At 42.0% G+C, this 20,532-nt stretch overlaps 1 protein-coding gene across 1 annotated transcript; it reads right to left on the bottom strand.

Moving 5' to 3' along the window:
* Positions 1–16,299: 16,299 nt before the first annotated feature.
* On the bottom strand, positions 16,300–19,322 carry LOC127648481 (modulator of macroautophagy TMEM150B-like). Its single transcript, XM_052133183.1, has 6 exons — positions 19,258–19,322; positions 19,092–19,151; positions 18,843–18,910; positions 18,637–18,764; positions 17,721–17,898; positions 16,300–16,677 (listed from the first exon to the last, which is right to left on the bottom strand). Exons 1-6 carry the CDS (start codon positions 19,320–19,322, stop codon positions 16,475–16,477), a joined length of 702 nt encoding a protein of 233 aa, XP_051989143.1. The 3' UTR covers positions 16,300–16,474.
* Positions 19,323–20,532: the final 1,210 nt, after the last annotated feature.

Here is a 20,532-nt window from a genome sequence, read left to right as displayed (position 1 = left end):
AGATACAACTAGATCACTGTATAGGTTCAACTGTGTGTTCCCCTTCTGTCGCTCTCTCCACGTTGTGTCAGAGAAGCGACACTAGGTGTCTCTCTTGAGCGCCGATATTCACCTCTGAACTATGAAAAAAGGCCAATGAGAGTTGGCACCCAGTATTTGCATGTCCCGCCCCCGGACATACGGGTATTTAAGTGGCGCAAATACGGGAGTTCATTCAGAACATTTCTTCGGAGCCGATTCTCGTGCATGCAGTCTGCTGCAAGTTACACACCGAGTTCCTGTTTAATGTAAGTGCTGTTGGATCTGACGGCGTATAACAGCGGCTTTCTCATTCGTGCACGGCTGTGCATTCTTGCCCCTGGGCGCTTCGACAGCGCAGACAACTCGAAAGAGTTATTCTAAAAGAGTGAATTTCACTCTAAAAGAGCAAAACACAGCGGCGTTGAACGTCCTTCTCAGGACACGTCTTTTTAAAGACGATTTTCCGCCTCTGTGTAGTTTCTGGATGCGTTGATTCTCCCCACCTCTGACGGCCATAAAAACTGCCTTGCATTCCTGGGTTGCGATCACACGCAGGCTATGAATGGTCTATGTTTTCAGTACGAGAACATAGCCATGACAGCATTGCGGTCGTAGGCTTTTTCTTGTAGTGAGAAATAGCCGCTTCAGCTGCCCCCAACCCCCCCGCACCTCGCCTCCTTCCTACGGGATTGAGGCAGGCGCCGCGGGTGATGAAAACGATCTGGGGATAGTGACGGGCTCCGTTTCGCCGGGTGAACCCCCTCGAAACCCCCCGCCTCCCCGGCACGCTAGCTTGTTTCCGTCCGAGCTCAGGATGAGCATTCTCTCCAATGGGTTATGTTTTCAGTGTGAGAACATAACCGTGGCAGCGTTACGATCTCTGCTTTCTCTTGTAGTGAGAGAGAGCCATTTCAGCCGCCCCCCGCGCCTTGCCTCCTTCCTATGGGATTGAGGCAGGCGCCGCGGGCGATGGAGAACGATCTGGGGAGAATAACGGGACGTTTTCGCCGGGTAAATCCCCTCGAAAACCTCCCGCCTCCCTGGCACGCTTGCCTGCTTCCCCCGAGCTCGGGATTAGTGCGGTCCGCTTAACAGCCTACCATCCAGTCCCTCGAGCTCCCCGGCATTGGATTATGACATCAACGCTGCATCGGAGAGCGTAACAGCGCCGTCGGATGCGGATAACTCGCCTGGGCCGACACCTTCAGGTCTCCGCCCAGTCTGAGCCTGACGCAAGAAGGTCCACTATGCTTCCCCGGGCTTAATTGGTTCCGCAGGCATGTGCGCCGCTCACAGCTGCGCCCCCCCCCCGGATTCCTTCCCGGACGTGCATGACGAGCTGAGCAAGCCCAGCTTCCTCGCTCCTCTGCTCTCGCTACCCTCGGTGGTAGAACGGTCCCAGACCGGTCCCCCCTGCACGCCATGGCCCCCTCCTGCAAGTCCACCGGGCCAGGGCAATTCAAAATCTGCACTTGGGTGGTCCTGTTCTTGACGTGCTGCAGGAACTGCACTCAAACAGGCGATGGCCACTCCGTGGTCCAGAAACACAACGATGGACAGGCAGTACGGGAGGCAGACAAAGCACGCTTTCTCAAACGCCCCCGTCTCCCAGCTCCGTCCATTCGGCAACACCACTTGACGACTTCGCCCAGCAGTCCTCAGTGGTGAAGAAACAGACGAAGCCTATTTTCAAGCAAAAAAAAAAGCATCCTGCCCTGCCGCAAACCTGCCGCCAGGGGCCATGCCCTGTCTGCTCGCCGAGGGCGTCCTCCTGCGGCTTTCAAGAAAGAAAGAAAGTGGTGCTCTGCCTCAACTAACAAGTGAGTGGGCCCAGCTCTCAGCCCCAGCATTGAGCTCCCCGCAGAAGTTGGACGCCCATCGTCTCACGGACCCCCTTGAGGACCCAGAAGGCTCAAAGGCGCTCCTGAGATGACAGACCCAGACGTTAGCTCCGGAGCTGGTAAGACCACTCCGTTCCCCGGTGGAGGGCCGGGAGGAGAATTTTTTGTTAAATTCTTTACACTCTATAGAGCTATTTCCTTGTTGTTTCTGGGGTCACCTGGCCCGCAAATGCCATTTTCATGGCACTCTGCTTTCAGGCCTCAACAGTTCCGGCTTCCCGGACGCCCTCAGCCCCACGACTGTTACGTTACCTGTTCCGCACCGCTGCGAAGCCCCGCCGGGTATGTCCAAAAAACTCGTCCCCTTGGTGCCCCTAGCACGGAGCTTAGAGGCGTGGCCTTCACTGCCCAACCCGTCACGCTGGCTGCATCGGACCATTCGACTCTGTTGCGCAATTCAGTTTGCCAGGTCTCCGCCCCCCTTCGTGGGCGTACATTTTTCCGCAGTACACGGCCAACATGCCCATTCCCTGCGCGAAGAAATCGCCTCCCTTCTATTAAAGGACGCGATAGAGCCTGTCCCTCCAACCGAAACGAAAAAGGGTGTCTACAGCCCTTACTTCATTGTACCCAAGACAGGGGCGGCTTACGACCTATCTTGGACCTGCAAGTTTTTAATCGGACCTTGTCCAAACTCCCATTCAAAATGCTCACCCAGAAACAAACTCTATCTGGCATCCAACATCTAGATTGGTTCGCAGCGGTAGACCTGAAGGACGCGTACTTCTACGTCTCGATTCGCCCTCGACATCGACCCTTCCTACGGTTCGCTTTCGACGGCCAGGCGTATCAAAGTCCCCCCCTTCGGCCTGTCTCTGTCCCCTCGCGTTTTCACGTAAGTCGCAGAGGCAGCTCTTGCCCCGCTCCGAGAAGCCGGCATAAGCATACTCAATTACCTCGACGACTGGCTCATCCTGGCCCCCTCGTGAGAGTTACTATGTGCGCACAGAGACCAGGTGCTCAGGCACCTCAGCCGTTTGGGGCTTCAGGTCAACTGGGAAAAGAGCAAGCTCACCCCGGTCCAGAGCATCTCTTTTCCCGGTTTGGAGTTAGACTCAGTCTCAATAATAGCACGTCTCTCCAACGAGCGTGCTCAGTCAGTGCTGAAATGCCTTGCTCCCTTCAAGCCAGGTGCCGTGGTCCCTCTAAATGATTCCAACAGCTCCTGGGGCATATGGCATCCTCTGCGACGGCCGCGCCGCTGGGGTTGATGCATATGAGACCACTTCAGCACTGGCTCCAGACTCGAGTCCTGAGATGAGCATGGCGCCGCGGCACGCACAACATGAAAGTTACCACTGCCTGCCGCCAAACCTTCAAACCCTGGACAGACCTCTGCTTTCTACGGGCAGGACTACCCTTGCAGCAGGTGTCCGGACACGTTCTGGTTACAACCGATGCCTCCAAATTGGGTTGGGGCGCCGTGTACAATGGGCACGCAGTCACAGGCCGGTGGAACCGAGGCCCGCTGCGTTGGCACATCAACTGCCCAGAGCTGCTGGCTGTTTTCCTTGCCCTGAGGAAGTTTCTCCCGTTAATTCGGGGCAAGCACGTCCTAGTCAGGACACACAGCACCACGGTCGTAGCCTACATAAATCGCCAAGGCGGAGTACGCTCCCTCCACATGTCACAGCTCGCCCTTCGTCTCCTCCTTTGGAGTCAGCAGCGACTCGAGTCACTGCGCGCCACTAACATCCCCGGCAACGTCAATGTGATAGCGGACGCGCTGTCAAGACAAAGCTCGCTCGGCGGAGAGTGGAGGCTCCACCCCCAGTCGGTCCAGCTGATTTGGGACAGGTTCGGCAAGGCCCAGGTAGACCTGTTTTGCCTCCCAAGAAACCTTCCACTGCCCGCTCTGATATGCCCGAACAGAGGCTCCCCTCGTTCTCAGGGATGGGGTACGCTCTGGCACCCGCACCCAGACCTCTGGAACCTCCACGTCTGGCCCTTGGATGGGATGCGGAAGATCTAGCCGGCCTTCCATCGACCGTCATAGATACAATCAATCAAGCCAGAGCCCCCTCTACCAGGCATCTTTACGCTCTGAAGTGGCGTCTGTTCGCGAACTGGTGTTCTTCCCGAGCCGAATACCCGCAGAAGTGCGCAGTTAGGTCAGTGCTCGTGTTTCTTCAGGAGAGGCTGGAGAGGAGGCTGTCCCCCTCCACCCTCAAGGTGTATGTCGCCGCTATCGTGGCCCAACATGACACGGTAGACGGCAAGTCTTTTGGTAAGCATGACTTAATCATCAGGTTCCTAAAAGGTGCCCGGAGGATAACTCCCTCCCGGCCTAACCTGTTCCCCTCCTGGGATCACTCGGTCATCCTTACGGGACTCCAGAGACCCCCCTTCGAGCTGCTTGACTCAGTTGGACTCAGGGCCCTCTCTCTCAAGACCGCCCTGCTGATCGCACTCGCTTCCATCAAGAGGGTTGGGGACCTGCATGCTTTCTCTGTTAGCGACGCTTGCCTGGAGTTCGGTCCGGCAGACACTTTCGTGATCCTAAGACCGCGACCGGGCTATGTGCCCAAGGTTCCTACCACACCCTTCAGGAATCAGGTGGTGAACCTGCAAGCGCTGCCCCGGGAGGAGGCACATCCAGCCCTTTCACTGCTGTGTCCAGTACGTGCTTTACGGATTTATCTGGACCGCACACAGAGCACCAGACACTCTGAGCAGCTCTTCGTCTGCTTTGGGGGACAGCAGAAAGGGAACGCTGTCTCCAAGCAGAGACTCGCCAACTGGGTTGTCGACGCCATTTCCCTGGCTTATCACACCCAGACCGTGCCCCCCCCCTTACGGATCTGAGCCTACTCCACCAGGAGTGTTGCGTCCTCATGGGCACTGGCTAGGGGCACTGCCCTAGCAGACATTTGTAGAGCAGCGGGCTGGGCAACACCTATCACTTTTGCGAGATTCTACAATCTCCGAGTTGAGTCAGTATCGTCCCATGTTTTCTCAGGTACCGAGCCCGTAGAACTCGGTAGCACGCCCATGAATCGCTGGCACCTAGCGCCTTTCCCCCTAACAGTGCGCCTTCATTCCCAGGAGATCCCAGGTTTGGGACACTGGTTGATTCCTCCCTAGCCCTCGTGGGTCACAGTTCGGCGGAGGAACTCGCTGACCCAAGCCACTGCGGGTACCGCAAGCTACCCTGTACTGGTATAGGTGCTCCACAGGTAAGGCCTCCTTCGGACTTCCCCTGTGTGTAACACCATGGTTCTGTCCCCTCTGCCGAGCGGACTCCCGTGTATCCCTTAGGCAGTCACGGCTGCCTCGGTTGCCGTGCTGTAGGTTCCCCCCTCTATGAAGCTGGATCCACCACCGCACCAACTTTTCCACATAGGCCCTAAGCAGGCCTCTGATGGTTTTGCCACTTAAACTTGCCTCCCCTCTCGGGTAGGCGTGGCCTCCGCAGGGTCTTCTCTGCCCTGGATAAGGGCTAAGACCCCCTTCCCTCAATGCATGTAAGGGCCCCGGCCTTAGTTGCTCTATGCGAGAAACATAGAGAGAAAAGAGGCCCGGCCAGGCTTGGCCCGTTCCCAGGTTGGCGGCCAGCACCTTGTTCCCCCCTCCAGGGTAACTATAAGGAATCCTGATGGCTTAAATGGGGCATTGGGGAAGGGTACGTGCAGCCTGATACAGTTGGTCGTCCTGCACGTAAGAATACCTGCTCCCTCCTGTATCAGCAGTTCACGTACACGGCTCAGCGCATGGCACTTTTATAAGTGGACCCCTAGTGTCGCTTCTCTGACACAACGTGGAGAGAGCGACAGAAGGGGAACGTCTAGGTTACGTATGTAACCTCCGTTCCCCGATGGAGGGAACGAGACGTTGTGTCTCCTCTGCCACGTCGCTGAGCCGAGTTGCTGAGAAAAATCCTGAATGAACTCCCGTATTTGCGCCGCTTAAATACCCGTATGTCCGAGGGTGGGACATGCAAATACTGGGTGCCAACTCTCATTGGCCTTTTTTCATAGTTCAGAGGTGAATATCGGCGCTCAAGAGAGACCCCTAATGTCACTTCTCTGACACAACGTCTCGTTCCCTCCATCGGGGAACGGAGGTTACATACGTAACCTAGACGTTCTTGTTTATGGGTTCCTCCCTTTTTATGTGTATATTAAATCATTTGATAGTCTTTTTTTGTTTGTGTCTGCATGCAACAATGTTGCACAAGCACAATATGTCCTGTGTTTTATACAGTTTTTTTAAGCAGCATATTGCATTTGACATTGTGTGACTTGAAGAGGAAACGGTTAAAGTTATTTTACTTGGTCAACTTGATAAATTTGTGCAAACAGTGTATGGTCGTTCTACAACTATCACGTACTGTAAGTTATTTCACATAAGTTATAACTACTAACATAAACATCTGGACTTGTGTATGACAGAATATCTCCTTATGGTTCTACACTTGTCTACAAACAACATAGAATGGCAGTAACAGATAGTCAGTGCACTCTCATCAACTTTTATTCATTTCTGGCTTTTTTCCTTTCACGATCATGGGCTTTGGTAGATCTGTGTTTAGATGGACTGATCGGATATGTGCATATTTATTTTTATTTTATTTTCTTAGTGCAAAGGGCATTTACCCTTTACCTATGTAAATGAATGTCAGGTACTAAAATTACATAGAATTATAGCCCTTACCAGGAATATACTGTAACGTCTGTTGTTTATGGGACTTGCTACTGGCTGTTGTCATGTCTTTGCATAATCTATAAGGTACATCTGGTTTTGAGGACTGTGTGTGGGTGTTATTCATTAACATTGAGAAGTAATTGGAGAATATTAGCTTCAAGTTCTATTTAATGTTAAGTATGTCACATTATGTTATGACATTTGTTTATTTTTTAGTTACCCTGGGTGAAATTAGTATTCCTTTGAGTTAGATGTGATCCTGTTTCTTTTAGTTCATGTCTGACCTTTTGATTGCCAGTACAAGTTATCATTGTGATTAATATTGACTATCAACTGCAGGGAAGTAATGCCTCATCTGGGCTTATATTTTCTGTACAGTCAATTCCTTCACTATACTACTTTTAAAGGTTCACTCAGTATGTTTTACTTCTAAAAAATGTAATAGTAATTTTGAAATATATGTATAAAATCATGACCACTCATGTGAGATGAAGAGTTCAATCATATCAGTAACCATGGGGCAGGAGCGCCTCATGGGGCAGACATCACATGGCCAGCTGAATGCTACTTGCTTAATCTCAGTAACTGCCCTGTTATTGGACATATTTATTTATGGAATACATAATACCTGGCTTACTGTGCATAGTGAATTTCTGCAATTGGTAACTGAAAACCACTGTTTTTCAATGATGTAGCATCCAGGCCACTAGGTGTCAGTGTAAGCCTATGTAAGCAACTTCGAGATACTACAAAAACAATACTGATGGCACCTTTCGATGGGATTAATTTCTGTGAACCAGTTCTTTTGGACTGTTCATTTCAACCAGTTAAAAAAATGATTTTAGATTTACTTCATCACATATGATTCTAACATCCTGGTTTCAAGGTATTCATGCTCAAACATTCAAATATGTGTACGCATATTGCTGAGTATTACCTTTTATTTAAGTAAGTAAAAATTATGAGTGTGTTTATTTTCATCAGTATTTCCTTCTGTGATCCTGCATGTCGATTATTGACAAATATTGATGGTATCTTGGATAAGTTTCCTACATTAAAGTTTTCCAATGAAAGCCCAATAGAGACAATGATGCAAAAACGTAGATACATTCTACGTTTCTAAAGCAGTCTTAATCAACTCACTAGAAACCATGATTCCTTTAACAATTTAAAATATAATCTGCATGCACAATAAACAATAGTAAAATTTATTTACATCTCGACTGAATTGTTTTTGCACATTTTAATAAAACTTTTATTTAATAAAACTAGTCATAAGCATATTTCCAGTACGTTTTGTTTGTTATTAGATAAACTTACATTTTGCCGCAGGCTCGCTCAAGTCCTCGGTACATGTTCATATATCAGCAGCTCTGTAATACTTGGCAAACTTCAACAGTTATTATGAGGAGCTCTATCGGTTCTTTGTTAGTTGGGCACTACCGAAACGTTGACTTTCGATTCTACCTGTAGGTTTGGTTTGTTCATTTCAAACAGGTTCTTTGGTTTAATAACCATAATTGTAAAAGCCACGTAGCCTGTATAAGTCCAAATCGATCATTTCGAACTCAGTCTCAGGACTTCAGATTTATTGAAAATATCCATCACATACAATCACAACTAGAATACTAATATATTATTAATATTTTGTATTAGTAACATCATCAAGTAAAATTCCTACTTAATTATTGAGACCTTCATTTACAATTTTTTTTATATTTAAAAAATAACAGAAACAAACATTTGTTGGTTTATGAATGTTCTATTTGGCTACTACCATTAAAGGGACAGTTCACCCAAAAACTCAAATTCTCTCATTATTTACTCACCCTCATGCCATACCAGATGTGTATGACTTTCGTTCTTCTGTAGAACACAAATTATGATTTTTAGAAGAATATTTCAGCTTTGTAGGTACACTCAATGCAAGTGAATGGGTGCCAACATTTTGACACTCCAAAAATCACATTATGACATCAGAAAAGTCATCCATATGACTGTATATCTTCAGAAGTGATATGATAAGTGTGGGTGAAAAGTCCTATTAGGTCCTATTTTGCTTGAAATTCTTCTCTCTGCCCAGTAGGGGGCTGTATGGATGAAAAGTGAATCATCAAAAACACAAGAAGAACAATGTGAAAGTGACCTGTTTCTCACCCACACCTACCATATAATGTAGCTTCTGAAGACATTGATTTAACCACTGGAGACTTATGGATTACTTATATGCTGATTTATGTGATTTGTTTTTGCTTCAACGTTTTGGCACCCATTCACTTGCATAGTATGGACCAAACGAGCTTAGAAATTCCTTTAAAAATCTTAATTTGCTTTCAGCTGATAAAAGATAGCCATACACATCTGGGATGGCATGAGACTATGAGTAAATGAGTAAAGTAAATAATGCATGAGTAAATTATGAGAGAATTAAAATTTTTGGGTGCACTATCACTTTAACATCTCAGCACATTGCATGTCTATGAAAATCCTCAGCAAATTTAGACAGTTAGTTGGACCGGCTCATTTGGTTCTTATTGAGTTGGACACTTTGATGTACTGGCCACGCAGTAGCAGTACTTAAGCTATGCATCTTGTGCCATCAACCCGGAACTAAAGTTTGATTCAGTTCAATTTTGTGAACCAGCTCGGTTATTTGTTGAGAATCGGCTCAAAAGAACGTTTTGTTCAAGGATCAGACATCACAACTTTTAATGAGTGCATCAGAAGCGTGCATAATTTCATGTCAGCTGAATTTCAGTTTCAAGTGTGATTTGTACCTTGGATTTGGACGACCCCTAAAATAAACAGTCCTCCCTTTCATATATGGAGCTGGGAAGTTCATTCAGACAGTTCATATGTATGATCCTGTTAACATAAATTCAACAATTAACTTACATGTAGAGTTGGTAAATAATCATTTTTAGTGAATCGGCTCGTTCAGATGATTCATGTAAATTAACCAGTTCATATAAATGATTCACAGGTTCACGTGAGCCCATGCGAAGCCGTATCAGCCTCTTCCTTATTTAAAGGTGCACTCAGTAATTATTTTAATATGTCGTCTTGGACAAACACTGACATTTAGGGGCATGAATGTAGTATGATTCAAACCCATTTGTTTTCTGTTACAGATGCCATTGTAGGAACTCACAGTCAGCCATGATTAATTTAATCCATTAGTAAATGTGTTCAATAACATGGCTGTTACTGAGATTAAGTTGGTAGTATTTTGCCTGTCATGTGATTCTAACATGGCAGCCCCCATGAGGGTGCCCCTCTCCATGTAGAATAAAACAGCTTTTATGAGGTTACGGATGTGACTGAGGACCTCATCACATGTGAGGGTCATGATTTTATACACATTTCAAAATTACAATGAATTTCTTTAGAAGTAATACTTTATAAATGAGGAAACAATTACTGAGTGCACCTTTAAAGTAAAATATTTAGCTAATTTATGCTGTTTGTCACTTTATTGTTTACTCGGTTAAATACAATTGGGCGTTTTTCTATTTGTTCTATTTTTTTTTTTCTATTTAGTATAAATGCATTCATATTCAATGTTCAATTTAGTATTATTTACATTTAGTTGTATTAAGTATTTATGTTGCATTTGTTTATTTAAATGTTGTCTACCTAATTGAGATCATATTATATTATTATATAAATATAATATTTATAATATAAAAATTATTCTCTTCTTTATTTTTCTTCCTAGTTTCACAGTAGCTTTCCCAAGACTGCTCCTCTCCTCAAATAAACTTCGTGCCCCCAATTCCCAGTCACAGACATCACGAAGAGTGTCTATGTGTGGGAATCCATTCACATATAATGATATAATTTGGTCTTGTCTGATTGTTCTCTAAGAGGGGGCAAACAGGGCATTTGAATGTATGTCTCAAAGACGAGGGACTTTACAGAGTGTGTAGGAAGGAATATGGTGCGCTTGGCATTTTTGAGCAAAAGGGCAGCTCTCTGCTGCGGAGTGCCAGCACCACAGGATGAGATAATGAACTGAGATGCCCACTCATTGGATGCAGTGGCATGACTGCTGTCCTTCTGTCTATCTCTCTCTCTCAATGAACAGCTGGGGAAATTCCAGACCTGTTATATTATGCATTGAGATTTGGGCTTAAACCAGTTTTTATGCCTCTGTTGTGGTCTCTCCCTCTGTACATTCACTCATAGCTGGAAACTTTCAAACTCATTGTTAAGCAGGCCTGACATCCTAATGCTGTGTGAACACAGCCATATTCTTCCTGCACTTTTGCTCACTCATTGCAGGATTTTGGCTGTTTGCTGATAATATGTGTGTGTAGTAGGTGGCAGGCAGGCCATTTGCATTGCAGATAGTGTGGCAGTGCGATTGTTGTCGAGCAGGAGCTGTGCAGAGGATAATATTATCTGGAATAACGCAGGCGTGAACAGATATTATGGTCAAGGTTAAAGGCATGGTGGACCTGAGGTCTACTGCACTTTTAAAACAAAGATAGAACAAATGCACACAGAATACAGACAATCAGACACATTATTTAAGACCCAGCCAGTCTCAATGCCCTTTAACCAAACAAGGCACCTACCCCATCTACTAAACTAGTCTAAAGCCCTTTGCCTTTGGCTCTGAATGAAATGTCTGTTCAGCCTATTAAAAAAGCCACAGTGATGTAATGTGTGAATTTCATGGTGAATAAAGACATTCTTAGTGGGTAAAAACAATTCAAGTGCAATGCATCAAAAACATGAAATAGCAACATTTTTAAAAGTCTGTCTGCAAAGAGAAATAGCAAATTAAAATTACTTTTGCAGAACAAGGGACCACATTTTTAATTAACTCTCCATTATAAACTAGCTAGAATAGTGAATGCATGTTAAATAGAAACATTTACATTTATGCATTTGGCAGACACTTTTATCCAAAGCAATTTACAGTGCATTTATTACAGGGACAATCCCCCCGGAGCAACCTGGGGTTAAGTGCCTTGCTCAATGACGGTGGCCATGTGGATCGAACCAGCAACCTTCTGATTACTAGTTATGTGGTTTAGCCCACTACGCCACCACCAATCCTTACACTATGCTTTGATATAATAATAACACAACAAAACATTAAACACTAACAAGTCTTCCTCCTTTACATTAATTCATCTTGCATTCATCTTGCACAAAGACACATTATATAACTTGAACTTTTATGTAATAATTAATTATTTTGAGCATTAGGTTTACAGTGTAGGTGTCCCTTTAAATAAACTATCATCTAACATCAAATTAACAAGATGAAATGCAGCTAGTTTTAAACTCCTTTTAAAATGTGTCTGTTTTTGTACCCTATTCATGGAAAGTGTGTGTGATGAGGAGGAGGACATGGCCTAATCAGCCGGGAGGGGGATAAAGACGAGCCGGAGAAACCAGTTCGAGAGAGAGAGACAAACACGGCCACTGTGTGTGTGTGTGTGTGTGTGTGTATCTGTGTGTTTATGTTTTTTAAGTTGATTTATGTAATTAAAGTTATGTTGGCTGTTCTGCCAGTTCCCGCCTCCTCCTTGCCCTTCCTTTACCCGTTACAGTGTGAATTCAGGTAACATGAATACAGTCATGATTTTAAGTTTTGATTTACACACTTGTGTTATATTAAAGCTTTTGCAGCCATGTCAGTGTTTGGACGGCAACGTTACACAGTTGACCCTGTTCACCAAAAATACACAAGCAAAATGAGCAGATATTCAAAGGAGAGTGCCCAGATCTTAGAATAACACTGATCATGAAAGGGTATTAAAATAGAAATGAAAAAGAAAGAAATAATTGAGACTGATTCCCAGGACTTTTCAAGTCTGGCCTTTAAGTTCCCTTGCCTTTGCCCCCTCGTGTCCCTCTGTCTTTTTTGTTCTCTCCCTCTTTTCCCCACCCATTGAGAGCTATGTGTACTGTATGTGAAAGAATGTCATCATGAAGAGCTCTCCGCTGCTCTTTCCCATCAGAAAAACCAGTCCAACTCTGTTGTGCCCAAATCCACATTAAATACAGGTCTGGGTTTATTTGATTAGCTTTCACACACATGGCAACATCCCAGCTTGTGCCATTCTGTCTGCCTCTGTAAGGGTCTGATTGAAGAGTGCAGAGCAAACAGAGATAATTACATTCAGAAAGACGTAAGAGTTGTAAGCAGTTCCAGCATATTAACAGTGAACTGATCTCAGTTACCTTCGTTTTTGATTGTCATTAGTAGATCCAAGGTGCAACTGAAATCAGGACAGTGGTGGAAAGAGTACTTTTTATACTTAAGTAAATGTACTGATACTGAAGAAATAGTTTACTTGAGCACAAGTAGAAGTACTGAGAAACATTATGACTCAAGTAAGAGTAGTTTTCAGAAAATTACATGTTACTTTATGAACATTATATTATATATACTATGTACGCTTCCATTTTTAGAACACAAAGACATTTTTGTTCTTGAAAGAAACCGATGCTTCCTTTCACCAAGAATGCATAAAATTGATAAAAAAATACTGTCAAAATCATGAATTAAACATTATTATTACAGTTTGAAATAATTATTTTAAACATATACAGTGATTTCCAGGCAAACATATACACAGTGTCACCTGTTCCTTACAAAAGCATTCTAAAGTGCAAGTTTGTTACTCAAGAAAAATGTCTTATTATTAGAACAATTGAAAATGGTTGCACTACCATGCAGAAATCACAATACAGTGGGGCTTTTCCCCATTTGCTGAGGTATTGAGTTCTTACAAGTTGCTTTACATTTGCAAGTCAAATTTTGGTTTTAAAAATAGGCAAAAAGAAACACATTTCTCCAGAAATTCTGTTTTCTCCTGAAGTCTATTGTTTTAGAGAGATAAAGGCTATTCCATGCATTACTGTTTTGAAAAAAGAATCTCTCAACAGGATAGAGAGGGAAGTGGACGGCCCAGATGCACAACAAAAAGACAAGTAAAGTCAGTCATGGTCTGTAGTTTGACAAACAGACTCCTCACAGGTCATAAACTAGCAGCTTCTAAATACCAAAGACCTGCATTGCTGCAAGAGGATTCTTGGACAATTCAATGAACATTTTAAGAATTCAACATTTATTTAAATAGAAATAGCCATTTGTAACATTGTAAATATCTCTAAATTGTTTCTAAACTACATAATGTGCATTGTGAATGAAACGTTCCTATGTCAGCTTTAATCTCATTCACTTATGACCAAGTATTTTGGCTATTAAGTACAAAACATATAATATAATGCAATACCATAGATGAGGAAATGTATCCTCTATGATGTTGCAGCAATTATGGAATGAGATTATTATGCAAACTGTCATCAAATGTTATCAGTATACATGCCAACTGAATAAAATAAGGCAAACATAAACATTTCACACAGTGTTAGTGAGAGACATGATTGATTTAAACACTAAAAGTGGTTGTTCTGTATATGTATTATTGTATTATAGTTGTAATAATAAAGTCTTAATTAACATTATGGTTATTTTACACTTATGTATTTGGCAGACACTTTTATCCAAAGCGACTTACAGAGACTTTATTACAGGGACAATCCCCCCGGAGCAACCTGGAGTTAAGTGCCTTGCTCAAGGACACAATGGTGGTGGATGTGGGGATCTAACCAGCGACCTTCTGATTACCAGATTACCAGTTATGTGCTTTAGACCACTACACCACCACCATTTTATAACAAAACATTTCTCATTCTTAGAACTTTCTTTGTTAGTCAAAATCATCACTTAAACAATGTTTTGATGTTTTTTTTTCCTTTATCCGTTTTTTTTCTTTTTCTAAAACCATTCTGAGATTCATCACATAGTTGCAGGTGGTGAGCTGAACACATGCAACCAAGTGTGCCAATAAAATGTGAGTGGTAACATCAGGCTTTGACCACCCTCTGGTGTCTGTTTTATGTAAATGCTCTTTTGTACCATTGACATTTCATTTAAAGTCACAGATAAGAGTGTGCTGAAAGAGATTTCAGTCAGTTTGGAAGTGTTCCCATTCTCATAAATTTTTTCCCATAGGGATTTGATCAAATTCTTCATAAAAGAGCCGTTAGTCTTGAACCAAACCAACCAGCTTCGAGATAAATCACAATATTACAAGCTTTGATTTGAAGCAAATAAGTATTTTAAAATTGGACTAAATGACAAAGACTGTGTTCTGTCTTTAATGAGAGAATGAACTATAATCCCATGAAGCACTGCATATATTTATATGCAAATATATAAATAGAGTTAGAGTGTAGGGACACAATTTTGTCATGCATAGTGCATCATTGGGTGCACTTTGTTTGCCATGGCTTTTCCTTCAAAATAATGGACAGTGTAGGTTTTTACCTGCCAGTGTAGGTCTTTTTTTTATTTCTTTTTTTTACTTTAAAAAAAAAAAAAAAGTTAAAATAATACACTCTGATGGGTTCAACAAAAATATACAATGGTGGCTAAAAATTTGGAATAATGTAAATATTTTGCTGTTTCAGAAGGAAATTGGTACTTTAATTCACCAAAGTGTCTTCAACTGATCAAAGTACAGTCAGGACATTACTGATGAAAAAACAGCACCATCACTATTTGAAAAAAGTCATTTTTGATCAAATCTAGACAGACCCCATTTCCAGCAGCCATCACTCCAACACCTTATCCTTGAGTAATCATGCTAAATTGATCATTTGGTACTAGAATATCACTCACCATTATATCAAACACAGATGAAAGCTATTTGGTTCATTAAATGAAGCTTAAAATTGTCTTGTGTTTGTTTTTGAGTTGACACAGTATGCAATAGACTGGCATGTCTTAAGGTCAATATTAGGCCAAAAATGGCGCACACAAAAAAGAAACAGCTTTCTCTAGAAACTCGTCAGTCAATCAATGTTTTGAGGAATGAAGGTTATACAATGCTTGAAATGGTCAAAAACGGAAGACTTCATACAAAGGTGTACACTACAGTCTTCAAAGACAAAGGACAACTGACTCTAACAAGGACAGAAAGAGATGTGGAAGACCAGATGAACAACTAAACAAGAGGAGAAGTACATCAGAGTCTCTAGTTTGAGAAATAGACGCCTCACATGTCCACCGCTGACAGCTTCATTGAATTCTACCCGCTCAACACCAGTTTCATGTACAACAGTAAAGAGAAGACTCAGGAGGTCTTATGGGAAGAATTGCAAAGAAAAAGCCACTTTTGAAACAGAAAGACAAAAAGAAAAGATTGGACAACCGATAATTGGAAAAGAGTGTTATAGATCTTAACCCCATTGAGCTTTTGTGGGATCAGTTTGACTGTAAGGCGTGTGAGAAGTGCCCGACAAGACAGTCACATTTATGACAAGTGCTACAGGAAGTGTGGGGTGAAATGCCACCTGAGTATCTGGACAAACTGACAGCTAGAATGTCAAGGATCTGCAAAGCTGTCATTGCTGCACATTTTTGATGAGAACTCATTGAAGTAGTTTTAAGAAGTTCTGAACATTTTTTTATTTTTTTTTTTCAAATTTCAATTTGTTGTAATTTTTACAATGTTATTAATGTCCTGGCATTGTGATCAGTTGAATGCCACTTTGGTGAATAAAAGTACCAACTTCTTTCCATAAGAGCAAAATTTGTACATTATTCCAAACTTTTGGCCACCAGTGTGTATAATCGATTAACAACTTCAGAGCTCACGGTAAGTGTGTTGTGACGAGGAGGAGTGTGGGGGCGGGCCGTGACGGCCCCCAGTCTGGCTAATCAGCCGAGGAGAGGGATAAGTGAAGCGGAATGCAGGACTTATAAAAATAAAAGATGGCGCTAGCATAAATAAGGTGCGTTCATTACACTGTGTGTGTGTTTGTCTAAATTCTGATTACCACAGCCACAACTGGCTGTCAAGTAATTTGCCCCATCTTCAGTTAATTTCCTGCAGAGTCCACACACTATTGGTGTTATTGTTGTCTGTTTTCATTCCTTCCTTTTGCACAGCGAGCTTGTGGAAGTCAATGTGCCTAAACTCAGCAGCAAAAATCGCAAAAAGTGCAAAGAAACACATGACCAGAGCCCACTCGGAGAAAGCAGCTTCAGAACGGTAACCTGTGATATGGAAAACTCCCACTGAGAGGAAGGAGGGTTAAGGACAAGATCAGGATTCAAAGCAACATTTCATGAAACAGATTCCAGTCCTGGATGCTGATAGGTCAATGCATAATTCCAATCCATGCTAAAATACATAATTTATTAACAGATATGATGCAAAATGGGTATTTATCTAGCTACTGAAGTGAGGTAAATTATTAGCCTTAGTTTACATGTTAGGGGTGAAATATTTTTAAGAATACACTTGAATTTGCTTAATACAATAGCATAATATATTTGTTAATGAATGTGCTTGTTATTATTAATATTAATACATTTGATTTGTATAGAAACTTTTATACATGAAGTGCAGCACAAAGTGCGTCATACTGTATATCATCAATTAAAAGTCAAAGAAAGCGTCTGCATTAACAAAAATAAAAGTAGTTAAAAATAAATAAATAAATATATATATATATATATATATATATATATATATATATATATATATATGACATTTTTCATAAAATAATAATAAAAATAAATATTAAATAATTTATTTACACAAAATTAAATAAAGAAAAATGTAAATTAAATATAAAAAATACATGCAGACCTTTAAAAACCAAATGCTACTAAAATATTGCCTTTAAATGCTTTTTAAAATGGTCTATTTTCATTATGAATTACTATAAAATGATTGTACTTATTATTTTATTATTATTATTATATTATTATTATCAAAGTACTAATATTATTTATTACTCTTAAATTATGACTATTATTATTATCATCATCATCATCATCATGTATATATCTACTTTATTGTGAGAATCCATTATGCTTTGTGCATTAATGATTTTAAGCTGTAAATATATTCAGAAAATAGCAAAGCCTCTTGCACCTTTTTGCTTAAATATGACATAGATTGCATTTTTTTAAGGCAATCAGAACCATTATAAAAAAAGCCTTCAAAATTTTGTGAAAATGCAAAATAAATAAAGAAATAATATAATAAGCTTCACACGGCTCAGTTGAATTTATCTCATTTCAGTGAATAATCTCTTAGAGCTGAAGGATACTGCAGATGACCGAGACTGTGCACAGGCTGCAGAGGATAATGCGCACTGGTCCCACCCAATTCCGGTCATGTGAAGGTTGGGCGTGGTACGTAAGCCACGCCTGGACCCAAAAATAAGCCAAACCCAGGAAGAAGGCCAGGAATGCACCGAGCAAGTGAGCCCACTTCACCACTGATTGCTGTATGGACACACACAGATATGCACCAAACCATGCATAAAAAGGCATATAGCATTAACACATTAAAAAAACACTGATAGCATGTAGTAACCATAAACCTCAATTTGCAGGTACAGCAGCACTTAGTGAATATTGATTTGGTATAAAGTGACCTTATTATGCACAAAACACACACATACATATGTGTACCAAGGGACGGATTGGGCCGTTGCCCAGGGGCCTCTAAACCCAAGGGGCCCCGAGATCTAAATATTTTTTTTTTTTAGATATCTTTTATAAATCCACATAAATGTCAGCCTCATCTGAAATACCATTTGTTTGGCCGAATGCGTGCTGGACGACAGCTGTGCGAGTATAGACACTCGAGTGCTCTCTCAGGCTATCTGAGTCTCACAGGTGCAGCGTGTTTGTTTGAAGGACTACAGAGAACAGCGTCTGGTTTACAAAACGCCTCCAAACACAAAGATAAGGTGCAGTTTACCCTGTCTGTGTACAAAGCTGATTGGTTTAAATTCACATAAGCGACAGAGTGCAACAGTATGGAGGACTTTATAACGTTTAAGTCGTGCATGCATTTAATGTTTAATGATAAAGCGAAAGATGCCTAAATACCCTAAATATGGTATGTGCGTGGTAACCTTTTGTAATATTTGAACTTAGTCACGTGACACGTCATGGGGGCCTCCGTGGTGCACCAGCCCATGGGCCTCTCAGTTCTTAATCCATTCTTGTGTGTACCTGGAAGTTTCCAAGAACAGAAATGCCAATACTAGAGATGAAACCAAGCACCAAACTGGCTGTGTTTGTATAAGATGCACAGCCCAAATCCCGAACCTGCTGAAATCTTATTGAGACGATCCACAGAGCTACAGAAAGAGAGACGAGGTCAAACAGAGACTGTACAGTAAAGTAGGCATGCTTCCAAATGAGACCAAAACACTCACCCAGAACACAGCAAATGTTGCAGATCTGAGAAAACAGGCAGCTTTGGGGGTTGTAAGAACCACATGTGCTGAAGGAAACAATACACTCACATTCATTTCTATGTTTCTGCCACTGAAACATCTTACAGAAAAAAATCTCTAATAAGACTGTATCATGCATTTTTCACTCTAAAGAGTCAAAGTACTCTGCTAATTAATGTCATTCTGGCTCATTTACTCATAATATTTAACTGGCATTAAAGTGCATACCTGATATATGGGAATTCTTCAGTTATATTAACTGTGTTATTGGACACAGCCATGCCATAGCTGCCACACAGACACAGAGAGAGTTTTGAAATACTACAAATATAATTAAGTGGAAATATCATAAATTGGATATTGAAAAAGAGCAAGAAAATAAAGAAATACTCACACTACCCAAATGCCAACAGTCCCAAACACAGCCAGGGTGACAGGAAGTAATGCCCACACCCACATGATGGACCAGTCAGATCCCCTGTAGATAGACCAAGCAACGTCCCCTCCATTTATATGTATTAATGTAATTCTAAGTGCGCTATTTGCACCCCATTGCACTGCAAATAGATACAGATTCTATTTTCATCCCTAATTAAATACTAACATACTTTATAGGGGCATCACTATAGAATATTTATTGTTTTTTTAGACACCAAACACCAACCCCTAAACCTAATCCTAACCTTCCCTTACAAAAATGAACCATGGTTTTACTACAGTAACCATAGTATCGTCATGTTATTTTGTAGTAAAATTATAGTATCTGCTGGGAGTCGGAGGGACAGCTGCCATCCGCCAGGAAGGGGAGAAGCTGTTTCGTCCACCAGGGGTGGGAGGACTCACTGTTGTCCACCAGGGCAGGCCCATTAACATTGTTACACCTCACGGCATGCCATGCCACAGCTAGATGCACGGTTTTTCTTACATTTCTGTGTTTCCACCAGACTATTGGAGTGCAAAATAACCGCGCTGTGTGGCAGCTGCTATTTATTATGATATAAACTGAGACAAAACAAAGTATATTTTATTATCTGATGATGTTGCAGGGCATTCTGAATTACTGAATTTTGTCAAGTGAAGTGAACTCTTACAGATATCCCCTGCTGAGTATATAGGGAGCATTGAACACTAGGGACCATGTGAATCAGAGCAAAACTCTAGATAAATAGACTGGTATCTGTCTTGATCTTTACAGCCCCCACCAGTATAAGTTATCACAGAGTTTAAGTGTTCAAGGGAGCGTCACATTTTCCTTCACACACCTTTCCTGGTTATAATGTTTTTTTAAGGTCTTTGGAAATCTATTTCTCTACAACTCTTCTAAAGAACGTTTAAAAAATCTCATTTTCACACCGCAATCTTCTCTTGTTGAGGTCTCATACCACGTTTCTTTTTCAGCTGTTTCCCAAGCCTCCCCCAATTTTCTTTTCAATTGGCAAAACCTGGTAAATAATCAAATGTACTGCCTCTTAAGGAATTAATATTGCTGTGTTTCCCATTTGCTATTTTCTCAGGCCAGTAAAAGAGAATGACTTTCCCTTTGAGCTTTGGGTTCCTCTTAGGATTTCTTTCTTACTCTTGTGTATATTATTATTATTATTATTATTATTATTATTATTATTACCACTAAAGCACATACCTGAGTCTAGATTAGCCTACATCTAAATTA

The sequence above is a fragment of the Xyrauchen texanus genome, chromosome 8, assembly GCF_025860055.1.
Source record: "Xyrauchen texanus isolate HMW12.3.18 chromosome 8, RBS_HiC_50CHRs, whole genome shotgun sequence".
Classification (NCBI taxonomy): domain Eukaryota; kingdom Metazoa; phylum Chordata; class Actinopteri; order Cypriniformes; family Catostomidae; genus Xyrauchen; species Xyrauchen texanus.
The sequence above is the reverse complement of the archived record's forward strand: the minus strand, read 5'-3'. Positions and strand labels throughout refer to the sequence as shown.

What these genes read in the sequence shown, in the direction of transcription:
- LOC127648481 (XM_052133183.1), bottom strand. Translation starts at nt 19,322, where the DNA reads ATGTGGGTGTGGGCATTACTTCCTGTCACCCTGGCTGTGTTTGGGACT. An exon ending in ACTGTTGGCATTTGGGTAGT is followed by an intron (nt 19,152 to 19,257) that starts GTGAGTATTTCT and finishes TCTGTGTGGCAG; the next exon opens with CTATGGCATGGCTGTGTCCA. An exon ending in CAACATTTGCTGTGTTCTGG is followed by an intron (nt 18,765 to 18,842) that starts GTGAGTGTTTTG and finishes CTCTTTCTGTAG; the next exon opens with CTCTGTGGATCGTCTCAATA.